At 38.6% G+C, this 20,693-nt stretch overlaps 1 protein-coding gene across 2 annotated transcripts in view; it reads right to left on the reverse strand.

The window, feature by feature from the left end:
- The window catches only part of CDK13 (cyclin dependent kinase 13), a 145,259-nt gene that overhangs the window by 12,011 nt on the left and 112,555 nt on the right, over positions 1-20,693 (reverse strand). For both annotated transcript variants that reach the window (XM_024249824.3, XM_024249823.3), the window contains exons 10-11: positions 7,033-7,149; positions 6,299-6,430 (exon numbers count right to left, since the gene is read on the reverse strand). In XM_024249824.3, coding sequence (XP_024105592.1) covers positions 6,299-6,430; positions 7,033-7,149 — 249 coding nt within the window. The remainder of the gene's footprint in view (positions 1-6,298; positions 6,431-7,032; positions 7,150-20,693) is intronic.

The raw sequence follows: 20,693 nt of genomic DNA on the forward strand, positions 1-20,693 counted from the left end.
CAGGTGATCTGCCAGCCTTGGCCTCCCAAAGTGCTGTGATTACAGGCATGAGCTACCGTACCTGGCCCCCATAAAAGTAAGAGATTCTTTATGGATGATCTTAACACTCATCTCTAGGAAAGATAAATTTTACCCAAGAAATAGCTAAAATAGTACAGGTTACTGATGCTGACACTTTCAGATGGATCAGGAATGTCTTCCAGATAACCAAACTTTTATTTGCTTTCTTGAAGGTTCAAATGCCAGCTCAGTCACTTACTTGATGTGTCTTAGGCAAATAACTGGACCTCTGTGCCTCATTTTCCTTGTCTTTAAAAATGGGATTAACAATACTATCTATCTCATGGGGTAGTACTGTATGTTAACATGTGCAAGCTCTTCAGCAGTGCCTCTTACAAATATGCAATGTATTAATTCATGTTTGGTATCACTGATCATTTAATTTGTAGTTTACAACTATTTCCATCAAATCATTATTGTGAAATATTTATTCTAATGGCAATTGATATTCTGTCTTATAAATGGCTTAATGCTTTTTACTTGCTGTTAAAGAAAGCTTACAGGCTGGCTGCTAGTCTAATTCACTTTCTAGCTATATATACTTTACATTTGACAGGGCATCTAATACAATTAATGGAGTTATTTCTAACTTTTTTGTTTTTGAGACAGAGTTTCACTCTTGTCACCCAGGGTGGAGTGCAATGGTGTGATCTCAGTTCATTGCAACCTCTGCCTCCCAGGTTCAAGCAATTCTTGTACTTCAGCCTCTCAAGTAGTTGGGATTACAGGCATATGCCACCACACCCTGCTAATTTTGTATTTTTAGTAAAGATGGGATTTCACCATGTTGGCCAGGATGGTCTCGATCTCTTGACCTCGTGATCTGCCCACCTCGGCCTCCCAAAGTGCTGGGATTACAGGTGTGAGCCACTGCGCCTGGCCTAATTTTTGTATTTTTACTAGAGACAGGGTTTCACCATGTTGGCCAGGCTCGTCTTGAACTCCTGGCCTCAAGTGATCTGTCCGCCTCGGCCTCCCAAAGTGCTGGAATTATAGGCATGAGCCACTGCCACCGTGCCCAGCCTATTTCCGATTTTTAAATACTCCATTCTCTCATTTGATTATTCCTAAAAAATTGATCAAGAGTTTGATACACCTTCCAACTTTCTAAAGGAATACCATGTATTTCTTCATAGTCCTTACCTCATAAGTAATGTATAATTTTAACTACTCATTACATCATATTGCAAAATAGTGAGAGATATTATATTGTTTATAAAATGTTTTTATTTAAATATTGGATCAATCTGATAATCTTTACTTGATTGCTTTAGTAATGTATCTAACAGGATTCATTCCATAATTTGTTACAGATAGCTTACAGAATGTTCCTTGAATGTGTTTTTAACATGTTTGTTTTTAATGAAAAAATGCAGTCAGGTGTGTTCTGATAAAATTAAGTCTGATTTGGGTGATTTGCTTTACAATAAGGACACAGTTTATGATTAGATTATAAGGTAGACATTTCCCATAAATTGAGTGGGATAAACCTATAGTTCCAAGTTTTGGCAAAATACCTAAAAAACATAATTAAGAAACAATTTTAAAAATGGATTGGCAAAGTAGCACTGATATTACATGCTGATTTCCTAATCTTTTCTAGGTATACTGGATTAAACGTGCTGTGAAAAGAAAAAGTAACAAGTACTAGAAAATGTCGTTTCATAAGCATTGGTAAGACAACTGAAAAGGCAAAGAATTACTAGATAAGAAATCCTTCTTTAGATCATGTGATCTCTAATTCTTCATCTTTTTTTTTTTTGTAAAGACAGGGTCTCCTTATGTTACCCAGGTAGGTCTCAAACTCCTGGCCTCAAGCGATCCTCCTGCCTTGGTTCCCAAAGTGCTGGGATTACAGGCATGAGTCACCATGCCCAGCCTCCAATTCTTTACTACCCAAAAAACTGAAGCAGAAAGAATCTTAACACCTGGAAGGTCATTAGAATCTTTTTTTTTTTTTTTGGAGACAGAGTCTCACTCTGTTGCCCAAGCTGGAGCGCAGTGACGCGATCTCAGCTCACTGCAGCCTCCGTTTCTCAAGCTCAAGCAATTCTCATGCGTCAGCCTCTGAAGTAGCTGGGATTACAGGCGTGTGCCACCACGCCTGGCTAATTCTTTTGTATTTTTAGTAGAGAGAGGATTTTACCATGTTGCCCAGGTTGGTCTCAAACTCATGGGCTCAAGGGATCCACCCACCTTGGCTTCTCAAAGTGCTGGGATTACAGGCATGAGCCACTGCACCCAGCCTAAAATAATTTTTTTTTTTTTTTTTTTTTTTTTTTTGAGGCAGAGTCTCGCTCTGTCACCCAGGCTGGAGTGCAGTGGCAAGATCTTGGCTCACTGCAATCTCCACCTCCCAGGCTCAAGTGACTCTCCTGCCTCAGCCTTCTGAGTAGCTGGGATTACAGGCACACGCCACCATGCCCAGCTAATTTTTGTATTTTTAGTAGAGCTAGGGTTTCGCCATGTCGGCCAGGTTGATCTCAAACTGCTGGCATCAAGTGATCCTCCTGCCTCGGCCTCCTGAAATGCTGAGATTACAGGCATGAGCCAGTGTGCCCATCCTTTAAATCTTTTTTTTTTTTTGGAGATGGAGTCTCACTCTGTCGCCCAGACTGGAGTGCAGTGGTGCCATCTTGGCTCACTACAATCTCCGCCTCCCAGGTTCAAGCAGTTCTCTGACTCAGCCTCCCGAGTAGCCAGGATTACAGGCACCAGCCACCACACCCGGCTATTTTTGTATTTTTAGTAGAGACAGGGTTTCACCATCCTGGCCAGGCTGGTCTTGAACTTCTGACCTTGTGATCCACCCACCTCGGCCTCCCAAAGTGCTGGGATTACAGGCGTGAGCCACTGCGCCCAGCCTAAAATCATTTTTGATGAAAGACTTTTCACACATAACGTCGAAGGAGTTCCAAGAACTCAGTGATATAACTATGACAAAACTCCTTACATTCTCAAATGCTAATTTACAAGCATACTTATAAAACTAAAAAATAAAATTGGAATTCATATGGAAATATGTCTCATTCTAGAATAAGCAATATTAATCAACAGATAAGCAAACTACTTGGGAAACAAATCTCAGCCCTCTCTTTCATTAGGTTGTACTTCCAACAAAATTTACTAATTTTTTCTTTATTTAAAATGGAAATATTTGGGCTGGGCGCGGTGGTTCACGCCTGTAATCCCAGCACTTTGAGAGGCCAAGGCGGGCGGATCACCTGAGGTCCGGAGTTCAAGACCAGCCTGACCAACGTGGAGAAACCCTGTCTCTACTAAAAATACAAAATTAGCCAGGCGTGGTAGCGCATGCCTGTAATCCCAGGTACTCGGGAGGCTGAGGCAACAAGAGTAAAACTCCATCAATAAATAAATAAATAAGGAAATATTCATTACTGATATTTGCAATGACAAATTAATCAAGAAGAGAGCTTTTAGTCACAGGAAAATGTGAAATTTAATTTCCATTTATATACATATATTTGTTTTTTAAAATATATGATACAGTAATCAGTAAAATACTTTCTAGCATAAATATTTTACATTAGAATAAAAGCCTACGGGAGTAACATAAGTTCAAGATGAAAATGGAACAACGTACAACTGCTCAACATTTTCTAAATGACTACTGGTGGTGGATATCAAAATGCTATGATAGTTGCTTTCCACTTGATATATTTACAAGAGTGATGTAAATGCTCTACTTAAAAATGTCAGCATTTACTATGTTGACATTTTTAAGTATGTGGTTACATCTCTTGGTCAAAGTTACCATTACCAATAATAATGGTACAAAGTAACATTATGTTCTCTTGAACTTAATTATCACAGAGCAGGATCACCATCAACATTACATTCTTGCCCCCCAAACTCTTAATCTAATTCTGATAAAAAGAAAGCAATCAAATCCAAATTGTGAAATATTTTACCAAACAGCTAGCATGGAATCTTAGAAAATGTTAAATGTTATAAGATCTCTTCCCTAGAGAGTGATTAAAGATGAAAAAGACGTAACAAATAAACAGAATGCTGAACTTTGAAAAATTCTTTATCTTAAAAAAAAAAAAGCCTATAAAGGAAATCATTGGGTCAACTGGGGAACTCTGACTATGGATTGACCATTAAATATTCTCATGTTAAATTTCATATGCTTTATATGGTATGCATGTAGAATAAAGTCCTAGTTCTTACAGATATGATTACATATTTATAAGTGCCACCTCCACAACATGATATCCAACTAGTTCAGGAAAAAAGTAGAGAGTGATAAAGCAAATGTGTCCAACTATTAATAACTGTTGAATCTAGGTAAAGGATATACATGAATACTCTTTGTACTATTCTTCCTATTTTTCTGTAGAGTTGAAATTTTTCCAAATCAGAAGTTTAAAAAATGTTATTTGAAGGGGTACTGAGCCCAAGTTTTAAGATTACTGATACACACTAAGAAAAAAGCAAACATGAAACAATTAATTCAACAGTGAAAAATTCAGGTCCCTCATGATGTCAGGTAATAGATCCTTTTTGGCTCTCAAATCATCCCACAAAGGCCAACCATCTACAGCTCAATAAAAGCTTACTGAAGCTGAATATGACAGCCTCATAGAAATATAATAAGCACTATCTAACTGATAAGTAGAAGAACCAGGATTTGAACTCCAGAGCCCATGTCTGTTCATTTAAAATATGCTATTTTTATTACATGGAAACATTTTATTATTATAGATAATAGGCTTGCTTTTAATGATGCTCCTTATCATTTTAAAAATTATTAAGAAAAGGCTAGGCGTGGTGGCTCAAATCTGTAATCCTAGCAGTTTAGGAGGCCAAGGTGGGTGGATCACCTGAGGTCAGGAGTTCGAGACCAGCCTGGCCAACATGGTGAAACTCCATCTCTACTAAAAATACAAAAATTAGCCAGATGTGGTGGTGCATGCCTGTAATCCCAGCTACTCGGAAGGCTGAGGCAGGAGAATCACTTGAACCTGAGAGGCAGAGGTTGCAGTGAGCTGAGATCGTGCCACTGCACCCCAGCCTGGGAGACAGAGTGAGACTTTGTCTCAAGACAAAAAAAAAAAAAAAAAAAAAATTACTAAGAAAATACCTACAAGGTATTTCTAGATCCTGTCAAGGAATGCAAATGAACTGTTTTTCCTTCCCCCGACTCCCCAAATCAATCCTAGAGAAATAACAGGAGCCATTTGAAGTTACAGGTTCAAGAAAAGCCAGCTATTTTGACTCCCAAACTCTGTATATTTCCCCCATCAGACAATAATTCCTTCTATATAGGCTTCTGATACTAATATTCTTTTCATTCAATGATAAGAAATTTATATTGTATACTATGCTATAAAGTATTTTCAGAACCTCTCTTACTTATTGGACTAATGTGAATTTGAGAGCTGGCTGTACCCTTTACTAGATTTGTATTCTTGGGCAAGTTTCTTAACCTCTCTGAGCCTGCTTCCTCCTCTATAAAGTGGTGATGATAATAATACTAATACCTACCTTATAAGGTTATAAAGATTAATGTAATAAATGAAAAATGCTTAGCATGGCACTCAAAATTATAGCTATAGCAGTACCAGTAGTAGTGTTAAGTATTTAGTAAAAGTAGTATTAGAATAGCAACAGCAGTAATATTTTTTTTTTTTTGAGACGGAGTCTTGCTCTTGTCACCCAGGCTGGAGTGCAATGCCACGATCTTGGCTCACTGCAACCTCCACCTCCCGGGTTCAAGCAATTCTCCTGCCTCAGCCTCCCAAGTAACTGGGATTACAGGCGCCTGCCACCACGTCTGGCCAATTTTTGTATTTTTAGTAGAGACGGGGTTTTGCCATGTTGGCCAGACTGGTCTCAAACTCCTGACCTCATGATCCGCCCACCTCGGCCTCCCAAAGTGCCGGGATTACAGGTGTGAGCCACCGCGCCCAGCAGCAGTAATATTTTCTTAGAGTTGAAATATATTATTAAATCTTGAGGTCAATCAAGCCTAAAATTAGCTAGAAGGCAGCTGTTTTTGCTAGCCCTATGGGTAAACATTAAGCAAGCATCTATATCCCAGATGTGCAAATTATGTGTATTACTGCTGTTTTATCTTTCCTTTGATTTATTATATTTCTTTTCTCATAACAGACATGAAATATCTTATCATTATATATAAATGTTATTAAAACTTTTAATATAATAAATATAATAATAATATATAATAATAATAGGATAAAAAGTCACTTACTCTGGTGGAGGCATTTTTGAGGGTTCCACATCTCGGAGGAACTCGCACTGAAGAGCCTGTTCAGCAGTGCAGCGCTTACTAGGATCCAAGGCGAGCATGTAATCAAATAAGTCTAGCGCAGCTGCAGGAATACTAGCATGAGAGGATTACAAAAGTCAGATGTGTTCTTTAGACACAAGCTTGTTTCTTTAGGAGCTTAAATTATTTTTAATTAAATTTTAAAACTAAAACTAAGATCATTTAAAAATAATTATAAATACTAACTTTTTTAATATGTGCATAATACTTTACTTCAATAAATCCGAATTTTCCTTTGAATAAGTATTTCATTTTTACATAATTTTTGTAACCACTTTCTAAACAATAGTATATATTGTTACTCCATGGGCAATTTGCTGTTATTATACAAATTCAGAACTTAACAGTATAGTTTTTTCTAAAGCAAAATGAAAACTTGAGCTCAAGTAACTTGAAAGCTGTTCCAGTAACATTTAAATGATCTTATTAAAGTTCTTTCATGTAAGCACCAAATCAAACACACAACCTCAAATCACTGATTCCATAATAATGGTAAAATGGTAATCTGCATGTAGCAAACAGAACTCAAAATTAAATGCCCTAGAAGAATTATAGGTTTACCTCAGATCACTAGAGAATAGACTAACATTTATAATTCACTAGAATTAAAAGTAAAACATTCACGCAATAAGGATGTTTACACATCCCCTTCTTACAAAACAAATTCTTCTCTTAACTTTCGACGATATTGCTTCTTTGGTTTCATGGTGTTGAAATATGGTAGTTTGATTACATCAGGCCACACTGCAGGACATGGACTCCCACATATTCGGCTAAGCAACACACAAAAGGAAGTACATCACTATCAACTACATAAAGAATACATACAACTGTTATACAAAACATCAACTCATTTTTAAATACACAAAAATTGAAGCCTTGGTCTATAAAACATTTTGTTATTTTATTATTTCCTTTTTTTGAGACAAGAGTCTCACTCTGTCACCCAGGCTGGAGTACAGTGGCACAATCTCAGCTCACTGCAATCTCTGCCTCCTGGGTTCAAGTGATTCTCCTGCCTCAGCCTCCTGAGTAGCTGGGATTATAGGCATGCGCCACCATGGCCCAGCTAGTTTTTGTATTTTTAGTAGAGACAGGATTTCCCCATGTTGGCCAGGCTGGTCTTCAATCCCTGTTCTCAAGTGATCCACCTGCCTAGGCCTCCCAAAGTGCTGGAATTACAAGCATGCGCCACCACACCCGGCCCTCGTTAAATATTTTAGTCATCCCAATTTAATTATTTAAGAAATTAATTTATTTTCAGTGGATACTTTTAACAATCCAAGCATTCCAATTCTTAGAGGACTTTCATATTTGCAAAATGAAATCTTAAAACATGATGACACTCAAAATGTGTGACTTACACCTTCAACATAAAAAATTTATGCCAATAAATTAAGGAACTAGAGTTGAATATATGTCCCTCTCTGGTTTTTTGGTACCTGTCACTCCTCCTTCCCATGAATATAAGGCAGTCTACAATAATAGCAGAAACAGATTTCTATATGACCTCCGGAAGGTAACTGTAGTGTAAAGACTACTGCTAACTGCCATCAATGGAAGGACCCTAAACATAACACTCTTGAAACATTAAAGTTCTCCAATTTAAGTAGTGCTGCTGATCTTAAGTCATAAAGAAATTTTAACTGCTTTACTCTCGTTTATCTGTATCTTGAAAATCCTCATTATTTTAGCATTAACTAGTAAATCCTTGTTATAGTAATTTGTAGAAGAAATGCTATAAACAAATAGGCAATTCCAGCTGGTAAACATTTAAAAACTAACTGATTTAGTAATAGGTAGATGAAAATTTGATTAAATCTACTTATTTTTAGTATACCAAATTTCAAGGATAAATGTTTATTATATATAAAATTGTCAGCTGGTCTGCATATGTAAAAAGAAAATGTTGATGTATCACTGATTGAAAGTAAAAATATTCCAAACATACGTAAATACAAATGCATGTATAAATGTATATGAACAAGTAATGGCTCAAGTTGCCAGACATTCTTTTAGCTGAGCTTTAGAATGATACCTCAGAAACACATATTTATAGGAGACCTTTTATGTTTTTAAAGCCATATGTCACTGAAATGTACTTTTTTGTCTCAATATTTTTAGCATTTTTATAAACCCAAGCTTTAAAGATACTAAGAACTTATTCTTTATATAGTTCTACTCTCTTTTATCTTAAAGTCCAATTTTCACAACCTCCTCAACCCTACTCCCTTGAAAAGAAAGCCCAACTCCTGTAGCATGGGCTCTCTGGATCTGGTCCCAATCTGCCTTCCTACTCTCATTTCCCAATGCATCTCTCCCCACAGGCCACTCCTTCCTGTCTATGCTAATGCTCCTTCTACCTAAATTCTATATAGCTGAATTATTTTCACTTCTCAAGATTCTGATCAAAAGTAATCTAATTAACAAAAGTCTTCTGTATTCTCCAATGCTACTCAGAATTACTCCTTGCATGCTACTGGTTTGACATTTGTTTCATCCTGCTCTGTATTTTAGTTGTTTATAGGTCTCTTTTCTATTTCTTGTTTTTGTATACTTTTCCAAGTAACCATGTAAACACAATTAATCAACCCCAGGCAGACTGTTGTACACTATAATAGAAGTATAAAGCATACTGGAATCCAGGAAGGCAAAGATACTTTCAATATGCAGAAATACAAGAAAACTTACTCAAGTTAGGGAAAGAGTGAAGAATTTTGGTTATAATTCCAAGGATAAGTAAACCATAGACAGGTGAGAAATGGAGTAAGATAAATTATGTTACCAGAAGAGAGAACACAGGCAAAGGCATGGAAGTAGCAAAGTATAGACATTTGGGAGGAACACTATGTAAATCAGTGTAGGTGGAATACAGGGCTCAGGGAGGCTTAGCTGGAAGCATAACCTGGGTCTAGATAATACTGCGGTAGGTTTGTCTGTAGACAGGTTTTTGCTATGTTGCCCAGGCTGGTCTTGAACTCCTGGCTTCAAGTGATCCTCCCACCTCAGCCTCCTAAAGTGTTGAGATTACAGGCATGGGCCGCTGCACCCAGTCCACAATACAGTTCTAAGGTACTTTGCCTATGTATAATGAAGACAGACTTTAAAAGCAAGCTTTAGATTTGACTCTTGTCTGACATCGGTCAAATTACGTTGCTTACGAATCTGCTCCTCTTTTGGAAACTTAAGATTAATTTTATTTTGAAGCTACGAAATTAAATGAGCTAGCATCTGGCCCATTAATAGTCTTATAATAAACAACAGTTTCATTACCCTAAAGAATTTTAATTATTTTATCATATGTGATGTTGAAAGATATCTGAGTACCGAATTTATCTAACTGAAAGCAGGATACACGATGGAATACACATACCGATGCAAGGAAAGTTCCTAGAAACTAGAGAGGTAGACATGACAGCAACTGATAACGGCATTTACAAAATCTGTGCCTGGTGGCCAGTCAACTACTCCAATACCATTTACTACTGAGATGCATCATACACTAAGGTATATGCTAAATCCCCAATTATCTGAGGTATACTTTGGGAATCTATCGTGATTCCATCAGTCTACTCTGGTGTCAGTACCATATTGTGCTATTAGTATTTCTTGAAAGTCTGATAGGACAAATCTCCTATCCACCTCTTTACTTACTCTCCTCAAAATTTTATTACACATGAATTATAATCAATACTATAACACTCCAAAAGAGAATCCTGCTAGGATTCAACCGCCACTCTGGATTTATAGATTTAGAACCAACTACTGCCTTTACAATGCTTAGTATTTCTATCTTAGAAATAGTCAGTGTTTCTATTTCTTTCTTTTATTTATTTATTTATTTTCAGTGAGATCTTGTGTATTTCCTTTATGGGCTTTTTGTTTTTTAAATAGCTTTTTTTTTTTTTTTTTAAATAGACACAGGGTTCCGCTGCCACCCTAGGCTGGAGTTCAGTGATGCAATCATAGCTCCCTGAAGCCTCGACCTCCTGGTCTCAAATGATCCTCCTGCCTCAGCTTACTAGCTGAGACTACAGGAATACGCCACTACATCCATCTAATTTGAGACCCAGGCTGGCCTCAAACTCCTAGCCTCAAGTGATCCTCCTGCCTCAGTCTATCAAAGTATTGGGATTACAGGCATAAGCCACTGAGCCCAGCCTTAAACATGTTTTTAGCCCATTATATTTTCTTTCTTTCTTTCTTTGCGATGGTGTCTTGCTCTGTCGCCCAGGCTGGAGTGCAGTGGCACCATCTCGGCTCACTGCAAGCTCCACCTCCCGGGTTCATGCCATTCTCCTGCCTCAGCCTCCCAAGTAGCTGGGACTAAAAGTGCCTGCCACCACGCCTGGCTAATTTTTTCGTATTTTTAGTAGAGACAGGGTTTCACCATGTTAGCCAGGATGGTCTCGATCTCCTGACCTAGTGATCCTCCCACCTCGGCCTCCCAAATTGCTGGGATTATCGGCGTGAGCCACCGCGCCCGGCCCATGCCCATTATATTTTCTAAGCAATTAATTAGAAAAGCTTGGCCAGGCATGGTGGCTCACGCCTCTAATCACAGCACTTTGGAAGGCCAAGGCAGGTGGATTGCTTGAGCAGGAGTTTGAGACTAGGCTCGGCAAGATGGGGAAACCCTGTCGCTACTAAAAACACAAAAATTAGCTGGGCATGGTGGCACACACCTGTAATCCCAGCTACTTGGGAGGCTGAGGCAGAGAATCACTTGAACCTGGGAGATGGAGGTTGCAGTGAGCTGAGATCAGGCCACTGCACCCCAGCCTGGGTGACAGAGAGCAAGACTTGATCTAAAAAAAAAAGAAAAAAGGCCAGGCACGGTTGCTCACGCCTGTAATCCCAGCACTTTGGGAGGCTGAGGTGGGCAGATCACAAGGTCGCGATATCAAGGCCATCCTGGCCAACATGGTGAAACCCCGTCTCTACTAAAAATACAAAAATTAGCTGGGCATGGTGGCGCGCACCTGTAGTCCCAGTTACTCGGGAAGCTGAGGCAGGAGAATCACTTGAACCTGGGAGGCAGAAGTTGCAGTGAGCCGAGATTGTGCCACTGCACTCCAGCCTGGCAACAGAGCGAGGTTCTGTCTCAAATAAAAAAAAAAAAAAAAAAGAAAAAAAAAGAAAGAAAAGCTTTATTACAGGAAAGGTTTGAAATTTTATTTATTTATTTATTTTTTGAGACATGGTCTCACTCTGTCACCCAGGCTGGAGTGCAGGGGTGCAAACAAGGCTCAGTGCGACCTTGACCTCCTGGACTCCAGCAATCCTCCCATCTCAGCCTCCCAAAGACCTAGGATTACAGGTGTGAGTCATCATTCCTGGCCACAAACAAAAATTTAATAATAAGTAAGCCATCTGAGATCGTAGGGTTCCTACCAGTTTTAGCAGTTGTTTCTTCAAGGTATTCCAGGTATATAAATCATATAACCCATGTTAGAATTCATCTATATTTTTTCAAATGTATCTTTATCACTGTGGTATGTTACATTATGTGGCAATTACTAAACAATGTTAAAATGATAATGACAGTACACAATATTGGGTAACTTTATTTTCCGATTTTAATGGGAGCACATTCATTGTTTAGCCCTGAGAAGAATGATGCCTTTGGGTTTGAAAAACACATAACAGAAATATACTCACATATATATACACAAATTCACACATATTTCCTGTTAAGGAAGCATTCATTTATTCCTCTCTACTATGGATTTTATTTTTTGTGGCTTTTATATTCTAAGAGTACTTAAGTTTTATCAGTTTTGATTTTTTAGAACTTCTATAACCATCATCATCTGCATTTTCTCCCCAGGCTACTAATGTGAATTGTATCAACAGATTTCCTAATACATATTCATCATTATATTCAAAGGAAGAATACCATCCAAGCCTAATAAAAGTACTATTATTTCAGTGTAATGCTGTATTTTCCACTTGTTAAGTTAGATTTTGTATATCAGTATTCGTATGTAAGACTGATATACAGCAACAGTTTTCACAAGTGGGGTCCAAGGACCACTGAGCGTCTCCTAGACACTTCAAGGTCTGGCAGGTCAAAGCTATTACTAAGCCATTATTTGCCTTTTTCCATGTGCTGATTTGCACTAATGGTACAAAACCAGTGGTAAAACTACCAGCACCTTAACATGATTCAACTCAGTGGCAACAAACTATATTAACAGGATGTAGTCTTCATTATCATGCAAATTTCAGGGTGGGGAGAAAAGCCAGTTTCACTAAGAACGCACTTGTTAGGTGAGGTGCAGTGGCTCATGCCTGTTAACTCCAGCACTTGGGAGGCCAAGGTGGGCGGATCACCTGAGATCATGAGTTGGAGAACAACCTGGCCAACATGGCAAAACCCTGTCTCTACTAAAAATACAAAAATTAGCTGGGTGTGGTGGTGCGCAGCTGTAGTCCCAGCTACTCAGGAGGCTGAGGCACGAGAATTGCTTGAACCCGGGAGGCGGAGGTTGCAGTGAGCTTTGATTATACCACTGCCCTCCAGCTTGGGTGACAGAACAAGACTCTGTCTCAAAAAAAAAATGTACTTGTTGAAGCAGTACAAATTGTTAATGGCATTTAATTCTGATATTTGAGAATGTATCTTTTTAATATTCTCTGTGATGAAATGGGAAATACTCATAAGCACTTCTACTGTACAACAAAATATGATAGTTACTTGAGAAGATGTGCCTGTGCAATGATTTGACTTGCGAACTGAGGCAGCTGCTTTTTTCATGGACCACTATTTTTACTGGCAAAGAAAACTAACAAACTACAGTCATCCAAACTTGGGTATTTTCCAGACATTTTCTCAAATAGGAACAAAGTCAGCTTGTCACTTGAAGGAAAACAACAGCATTTATTGTCAATTATAAAATTGGAACTTTCTAGAGAAATTAGAATATTAGAAAACTTATATCCTCCACTGTGAGCTTAACAGTTTCAAAATACTGAAAAGCTTTTCTGATGAGATCAGTAGTGGTACAGATTATATAATATAAAACATTACATTTGGAAGATCGGTTCAATTCAGTGAAGCAGCATTTTTCAAATGACCAATGCATAATGTCACAAAATCATCACAGATAAAAGATCCATTCAAAGTGCAAGACAGAACAATGGATTTCAATATAGTACAGTATAAAATATTCCTTCATATGGTTTCAGATTACACATTACAACCTGTAAAAAACTACCAATCATCTAATTTTTGTGGTTTCTAAGAAGAATATGCACCATTATCCAAAAAGGCTATTGAAAACATCACATCACAGATATGAGGATCCAAGTGTCATGTCTATTAAACCAGACAGATCTGCCATTCCAACAACTTTTATTTTAGAAACTATAGATGTTATAGACTTTAAAACATGTTAACATTATTATGTTAAAATGAATTCATAAATATCTTTAATTTCTAATATGGTAAATCTCAGTAGATATAAAAACTCCTGGGATCTTTAATAATTTGAGCATAAAGAAGTTCTGAAACCAAAAAGTTTGAGAAGCACAACTCTACAGAATATTTTATGCTATCAGTTTATGAAGGTATACAGGATTCATTTTTTTCAATATGGGAAGTTTCCCTCTTTTCCTATCTTCTGGTACAACCAAAATCTAATTCCTTTAAAGTTTAAAAAATTTCACCTGTGTAAACCACCTAGGCCTGAGGGTTTGTGTGTACTGGATGAGGTGGCAGATAGTCAGAGAAAAGAAGGATTCATTTAATTCTAATCTACTTTCAATTTCTTCACTGATTATAATCCTTTTTATCTCATAAGCAATGTACATTGTGTGATATAAAGGCTCTTTAGCTGACTGCTAGAAGGCTTAGGGTAATGTGATCCTCATGTTTAAAAAAAATTAAATATATATATATGGCCACACAGAGCTTTCTGCCATCATTCATCCCATCTTGTCCCAATGTGTGTTTTCCATTCTCTTCCTCCATCACTTTTTGTTTTGTTTTGTTTTTTGAGACAGAGTCTCGCTCTGTTGCCCAGGCTGGAGTGCAGTAGCACAATCTTGGCTTACTGCAGCCTCCACCTTCCAGGTTCAAGCGATTCTCCTGCCTCAGCCTTCCCAGCAGCTGGGATTACAGGTGCTAGCTACCATGCCCTGCTAATTTTGTATTTTTGTAGAGATGGGGTTTCACCATATTGGCCAGGCTGGTCTCAAACTCCTGACTTCAAGTAAACCACCAGCCTCAGCCCCCCAAAGTACTGGGATTACAGGCGTGAGTCATCATGCCCTCTATCACTTTTTTTTTTTTGGGGGGATGGAGTCTTGCTGTTGCCCAGGCTGGAGTGCAGTGGCACAATCTCCGCTCACTGCAACCTCCACCTCCAGGTTCAAGCAGTTCTCCTGCCTCAGCCTCCCAAGTACCTGGGATTACAGGTGTGTGCCACCACACTCAGCTAATTTTTTTTTTATTTACTTATTTTTGAGATGGAGTGTCACTCTGTTGCCCAGGGTGGAGCGCAGTGGCACCATCTCGGCTGACTGCAAGCTCCGCCTCCTGGGTTCATGACATTCGCCTGCCTCAGCCTCCTGAGTAGCTGGGACTACAGGTGCCCACCGCCATGCCCGGCTAATTTTTTTTTTTTTTTTTTTTTTTTGTAGTTTTGGAAGAGACGGGGTTTCACCGTGTTAGCCAGGATGGTCTCGATCTCCTGACCTCAAGACCTCATGACCTGCCCACCTCGGCCTCCCAAAGTGCTGGGATTACAGGCATGAGCCACTGTGCCCGGCTTGTTTTGTATTTTAGCAGAGACGGGGTTTCACCATGTTGGCCAGGCTGGTCTCAAACTGCTGACCTCAGATTATCTACCTGCCTCGGCCTCCCAAAGTGCTGGGATTACAGGTATGAGCCACCGTGCCTGGCCTCCCTCTATCACTTTTTAATCTATGCTACTTCTATTATAAAATATTTGTAATCTGCCTAAAATACTTTCTGGAACAAAGCAAATTATAAATAAAATAACTTAATCACTATAGTGTAAAGCCATTTAAATCAAATTAGTGTTATCACTCTTGACCAGTTTTACATGTATCTGTACAATACTGACACTAGGTCTCATCATTCCTGAGCCTATAGATTAGAGAAACAACCTAGCATTACTGCAAATAAGGTGAGGGAAGAAATATGTACTGAAAACTTATTTACATTTAATTCTCACAACCCTAAGCATGTTATTAGTCCTCTTTTACTTTTGAAGAAATAAACTTAAGAGCATATGGGACCCTAAACCATAAGCGCAGGAAGTAGCTGAGCTGGCATTAGAACCCAAGCCTGTAAGATTCTAAAGGCCACACACTTTTCAGTATACTCCGTTGCCTCATTATACTCAGATTTGTTTCCTTTATCAGAAATTTCATTTTCTTCATGTTTAAAAATAAATTAATGCTATGAAATCAAAATTGAAGCATCTTTTTATTTTTTGTTGTTTTATTTCTGTTTTTTTGAGACAAGGTCTCACTCTGCTGCCCAGACTAAAGGGCAGTGGTGCAATCACAGTTCACTGTAGCCTCGACCTCCCTTGGGTTCAGGTGATCCTTGTACCGCAGCCTCCCAATAGCTCAGGCTATAGGTGTGTGCTACCACACCCACCTGATTTTTGTATTTTTTGTAGAGACGGGGTTTGGCCACGTTTCCCAGGCTGCTCTCCAACTCCTGGGCTCTAGTGATCCACCTGCCTTGGCCTTCCAAAGTGCTGAGATTACAGGTGTGAGCCACTGTGCCCGATGAATCTCTTTATAAAATTATAAATATCTTAACAAAACAAAAACATGCTGAAATATATAAACTAGAAAATAAAAATTTCTCCTCCCTAGTCTTCTCGAAAGTCCATGTTCAGATTAACAATTTGAGTCTTTTGTTTTACCTAAATGAGATCAATCTCAATATAGCCTTCTGTAACTATTCATGCTGCTTTTCCATTTCTTTATCTCCAACTCAACTATTTCCTTTTTTTTTTTTTTTTCTGAGACATAGTCTCACTCTGTCACCCAGGCTGGAGTGCAGTGGCACAATCTCGACTCACTGCAACCTCTGCCTCCCAGGTTCAAGCTACCTGAGGCAGGATGCTCCTGCCTCAGCCTCCCAAGTAGCTGGGATTACAGGCACACACCACTGTGCCCAGGTAATTTTTGTATTTTTAGTAGAGACAGGGATTCACCATGTTGGCAAGGCTGGTCCTGAACTCGACCTCAAGTGATCCGCCCGCCTTGGCTTCCCAAAGTGTTGGGACTACAGGCGTGAGCCATCATGCCTGACCAACTATTTCCTTCTTAGTAACTGTACAGCATGCTATAAAATGGATAAACCAAGCTTTCCCCCCATATGGTTCACTGAGAACATATTCCTAAAAAAAAAACCAAATATACTCATGCCTCAGAGTCTTTATTACTTTGCCATTTCTTCATTCAGATCTCTGCTCAAATGTCACTTAAAGGGAGACACCTTTCTTGACCCTCTATATCATCTTAGCTCCCATCATTTTTCTGCAAGTTAACTTTCTGATAAAAAGCTGGATACTATTTGCTAATACCTCCCTTAGAATTCTTGGATTAATATCTTATAACAATTTTCTTTTTTTTTTTTGAGACAGTCTCAATCGCCCAGGCTGGAGCGCAGTAGAGCAATCTTGGCTCACTGCAACCTCCGCCTTCTGGGTTCAAGCAATTATTGTGTTTCAGCCTCCTGAGGAACTGGGACTACAGGTGCCTACCACCACGCCCAGTTAGTTTTTGTATTTTTAGTAGAGATGGGGTTTCGCCATGCTGGCCAGGCTGGTCTCAAACTCCTGACCTCAAGTGACCCACCCGCCTCAGCCTCCCAAAGTGTTGGGATTACAGGCATGAGCCACCATGCCCGGCCTAATTTTTATATTTTTAGTAGATATGGGGGATGGGGGGCGTTCACCATGTTGGCCAGGCTTGGTTTCGGACTCCTGGCCTCAAGTGACCCTCCCACCTCGGCCTCCCAAAGTGCTGGGATTACAGGCATGAGCCACCATGCCCGGCCTAATATCTTATAAAATTTTTCATGCTGTCTTTGTCAAGTACTGATATGTGTGTCATATTGATTTTGTAAAAGAAAAGATTCCAGGTAGTTGTATTTCCTATGTAGTTTATTTATTTATTTTTTGAGACCAATTCTCACTCTGTCACCCAGGCTGGAGTGGAGTGGTGCGATCTTGGCTGACTGCAACTTCTGCCTCCCAGGTTCAAGCAATTCTCATGCCTCAGCCTCCCAAGGAGCTGGGATTACAGGTGTGTGCTACCATGCCCAGCTAATTTTTGTTTTTAGTATAGACGGGGTTTTGCCATGTTGCCTAGTCTGGTCTTGAACTCCTGGGCTCAAGTGATCCACCCGTGTTGGCCTCCCAAAGTGCTGCGATTACAGGCGTGAGCCACCGCACCCAGCCTGTAGTTTGGAATAATGGTTAAAAGTTTAGATCCTAAGGTAACACCTAGCAGTGTTTAAATCTCAATTTTGCCACTTGCTAGTTGTATGACCCTGGACAAATTCTTCACCTCTCTAAGGTTCAGTTTTCTTAACTATAAAGAGAAGACATAGGGTTGTTATGAAGCTTAACTGAGATAATTCAAGTGAAACTCTTCGAATAATGTTGATATTGTATATAAACTAAATAGATGTTAACTATCTTTAATAGAAGCCCTAGTTTCCAATACAATCAGGACCAAGAGTTGGCTGGTTGGGTTTAACAAAAAAAAAAAAAAATGGGTTAGAAGGAATCGTTTAAAAAAAAAGGTTAGAAGGAATCGTTTAAAAAAAAAGATACACAGATATATAATTTAAACATTTTATTTTAACTGAAAGTTTATAAATGTACATTTGTTTCCCCATCTTCTGACAAAGGCCAAGGCTTTCTCTTTGAACAGAGGATTCACCGAATGGAATTCTATATTAGCTCTCTTGTACAAACCACACCCATAACATATCATCAAGGATTTTTAGTTTTGATTTCTTTAAATAAATCTAGAAATTAAAAACACTTTCAAAGCAATCTAATACCACATCTTAGATTTTTATGACTTTTCTAACTTACACAATTACTTGTCCACCCCAATTAGACAGCAATGTCTTAAAGTTTTTGTAAAGCACTGTATCTATGCTTAATTAAACTATGTAATTATAATAATAAAAAGCATAAAAACTGAAAACTAACAACCACCTCCTGTTCAGCATACTCTTCAACTGGTGGGATAAATACATAGTCTTACTAGAAAGTGACAGCCTACTAGCTACAAGCATTCAGCTTGCCATGTTATCAAGCCAGTTTTTCTTTACAGAGGGAATGAAGAGCATCAATTAATCTAATAAGACTCTTCAAGAGAAGACTGAATAAGAAAGCTTGTACTGCATTATTCTTATGTTCTGGAATAGTTTAAAGAACATTACAAGTACTGGTTTCTAAAAGATGTGCAATAATTTATCAAAGAAAATAATGGGGCTGGTTTTTTATTTTGGAGATAGGGTCTCACTCTGTCAACCAGGCTGGAATGCGGTGGTGTCATTAGCTCACTGCAGTCTCGACTTCCTGGGCTCAAGTAATCCTCTCACCTCAGCTTCATGAGTAGTACAGACCACATGCTCACACCCCAATGACTAGCTAATTTGTTGTTGTTGTTTTTGTTTGTTTGTTTTAATTTGTAGAGACAAGTTCTCACTATATTGCTCAGGCTGGTCTAAAACTCCTGGGCTCGAGTGGTCCTGCCTCGGCCTCCCAAATGCGGGGATTACAGGCATGAGCCACCGCACTCATTTAATTTCTTTATACTCTCTTTTCATATGAAGTTAAACTAGTAGACTAATTTATATTGCATATATTTGTGAATAAACTCAAGACCAGATCATAGGTTTCTTCGTAAATTCTACATTTTATGTATTATAATTCATTTTTATTTCCTGGGTTTATTTTGCTGCTTTTGTCTAAGTTTGTCTGTAGAATGCTTAATTAATTTGCTTTCCTTTTCTTATTTAGTAGTATATTTAAGGTTGTGATTTTCTCCTAAGCACAGGGTTAGCCCATGGATTTTTATACTTATCACTCTTTTTAAACCTAGATGTTCTAAAGCAAGCTTGTCCAACCCGCAGTCCATGGGCTGCATGCAACCCAGGATGGCTTTGAATGCAGCCTAACACAAATTCATACTTTCTTAAAATATTATGAGATTTTTTGGGGGCATTTTTTTTTAAGCCTATCAATCAGCTATCATTAGTGTTACTGTATTTTATGTGTGGTCCAAGACAACTATTCTTCTTCCAGTGTGGTCCAGGGAAACCAAAAGGTTGGACACCCCTGTCTTAAAGTTTGATTTCTCTTTAATCCAGGATTTTTTAGCATATGTAAATTTTTAGATAGTTAAGAGACTTTGTTGTTTCCATTTTTATATTAATTTCTAGTTTTATTCTATTTTAGAGAATTTAGCCTATAGTATTTCAACGTCTTGAAGTTTCTTCCTCTATTAATATATAACTAACTTTTGTAAATACCCAATTAGCACTGAAAGGTATATTTCTTTTTTCCAAGAGTATCAGTTCTTCTTAACCCTTTTTACTTGTCTATCGCACAATTAAAAAGGTAAGACACATTTTGGGAGGCTGAGACAGGATGATCGCTTGAGCCCAAGAGTTGGAGACCAGCCTGGGCAACATAGAGAAAACCGGTCTCCAAAAAAAAAAAAAAAAAAAAAAAAATCACCCAGCATGGTGGTGCATGCCTGTGGTCCCAGCTACTTGGAAGGCTGAGGCAGGAGGATTGTTTGGTTCCAGGAGGTCAAGGCTGCAGTGAGCCATGACTGCCCCAATGCACTCCAGCCTAGGCAACAAAGTGAGATACTGTCTCAAAAAATAGGAAAAAAAACCAAAACCAGTAACATAAAAGTTTTCTATGTTTCAGGTGAACTCCTTCCCTTCCCTTCTCCTTTTTCATAATTTTATATAAAGAGAGGCAACTGGCTGCTTTGGAGTTGAAGCACTACTAGTTTCTGGCTTCGGGTACTTCTGACTATAGCCAAGTTATCCCCAGAGAAGAAGCAGGCTCTAACTAGGGCACTCATCTTTCCCTGCTGTACCCTATAGTAAAAATCTTGCCTAACCACCAAAAAGGGCAATAGTAAGATTTTTAGTTTGATTCAATTTGTCTGTTTATGATATGATGTTGAGGTCCTTCTCTGGTTACTATTTGTTGCTTTATGTTCATTTTGTTCAGTCGGTAAAGTAAAATTCTGTAAATCTGTACCCCCTACCAATATCTTTCCTAAA

The sequence above is a fragment of the Pongo abelii genome, chromosome 6, assembly GCF_028885655.2.
Source record: "Pongo abelii isolate AG06213 chromosome 6, NHGRI_mPonAbe1-v2.0_pri, whole genome shotgun sequence".
Lineage (NCBI taxonomy): Eukaryota > Metazoa > Chordata > Mammalia > Primates > Hominidae > Pongo > Pongo abelii.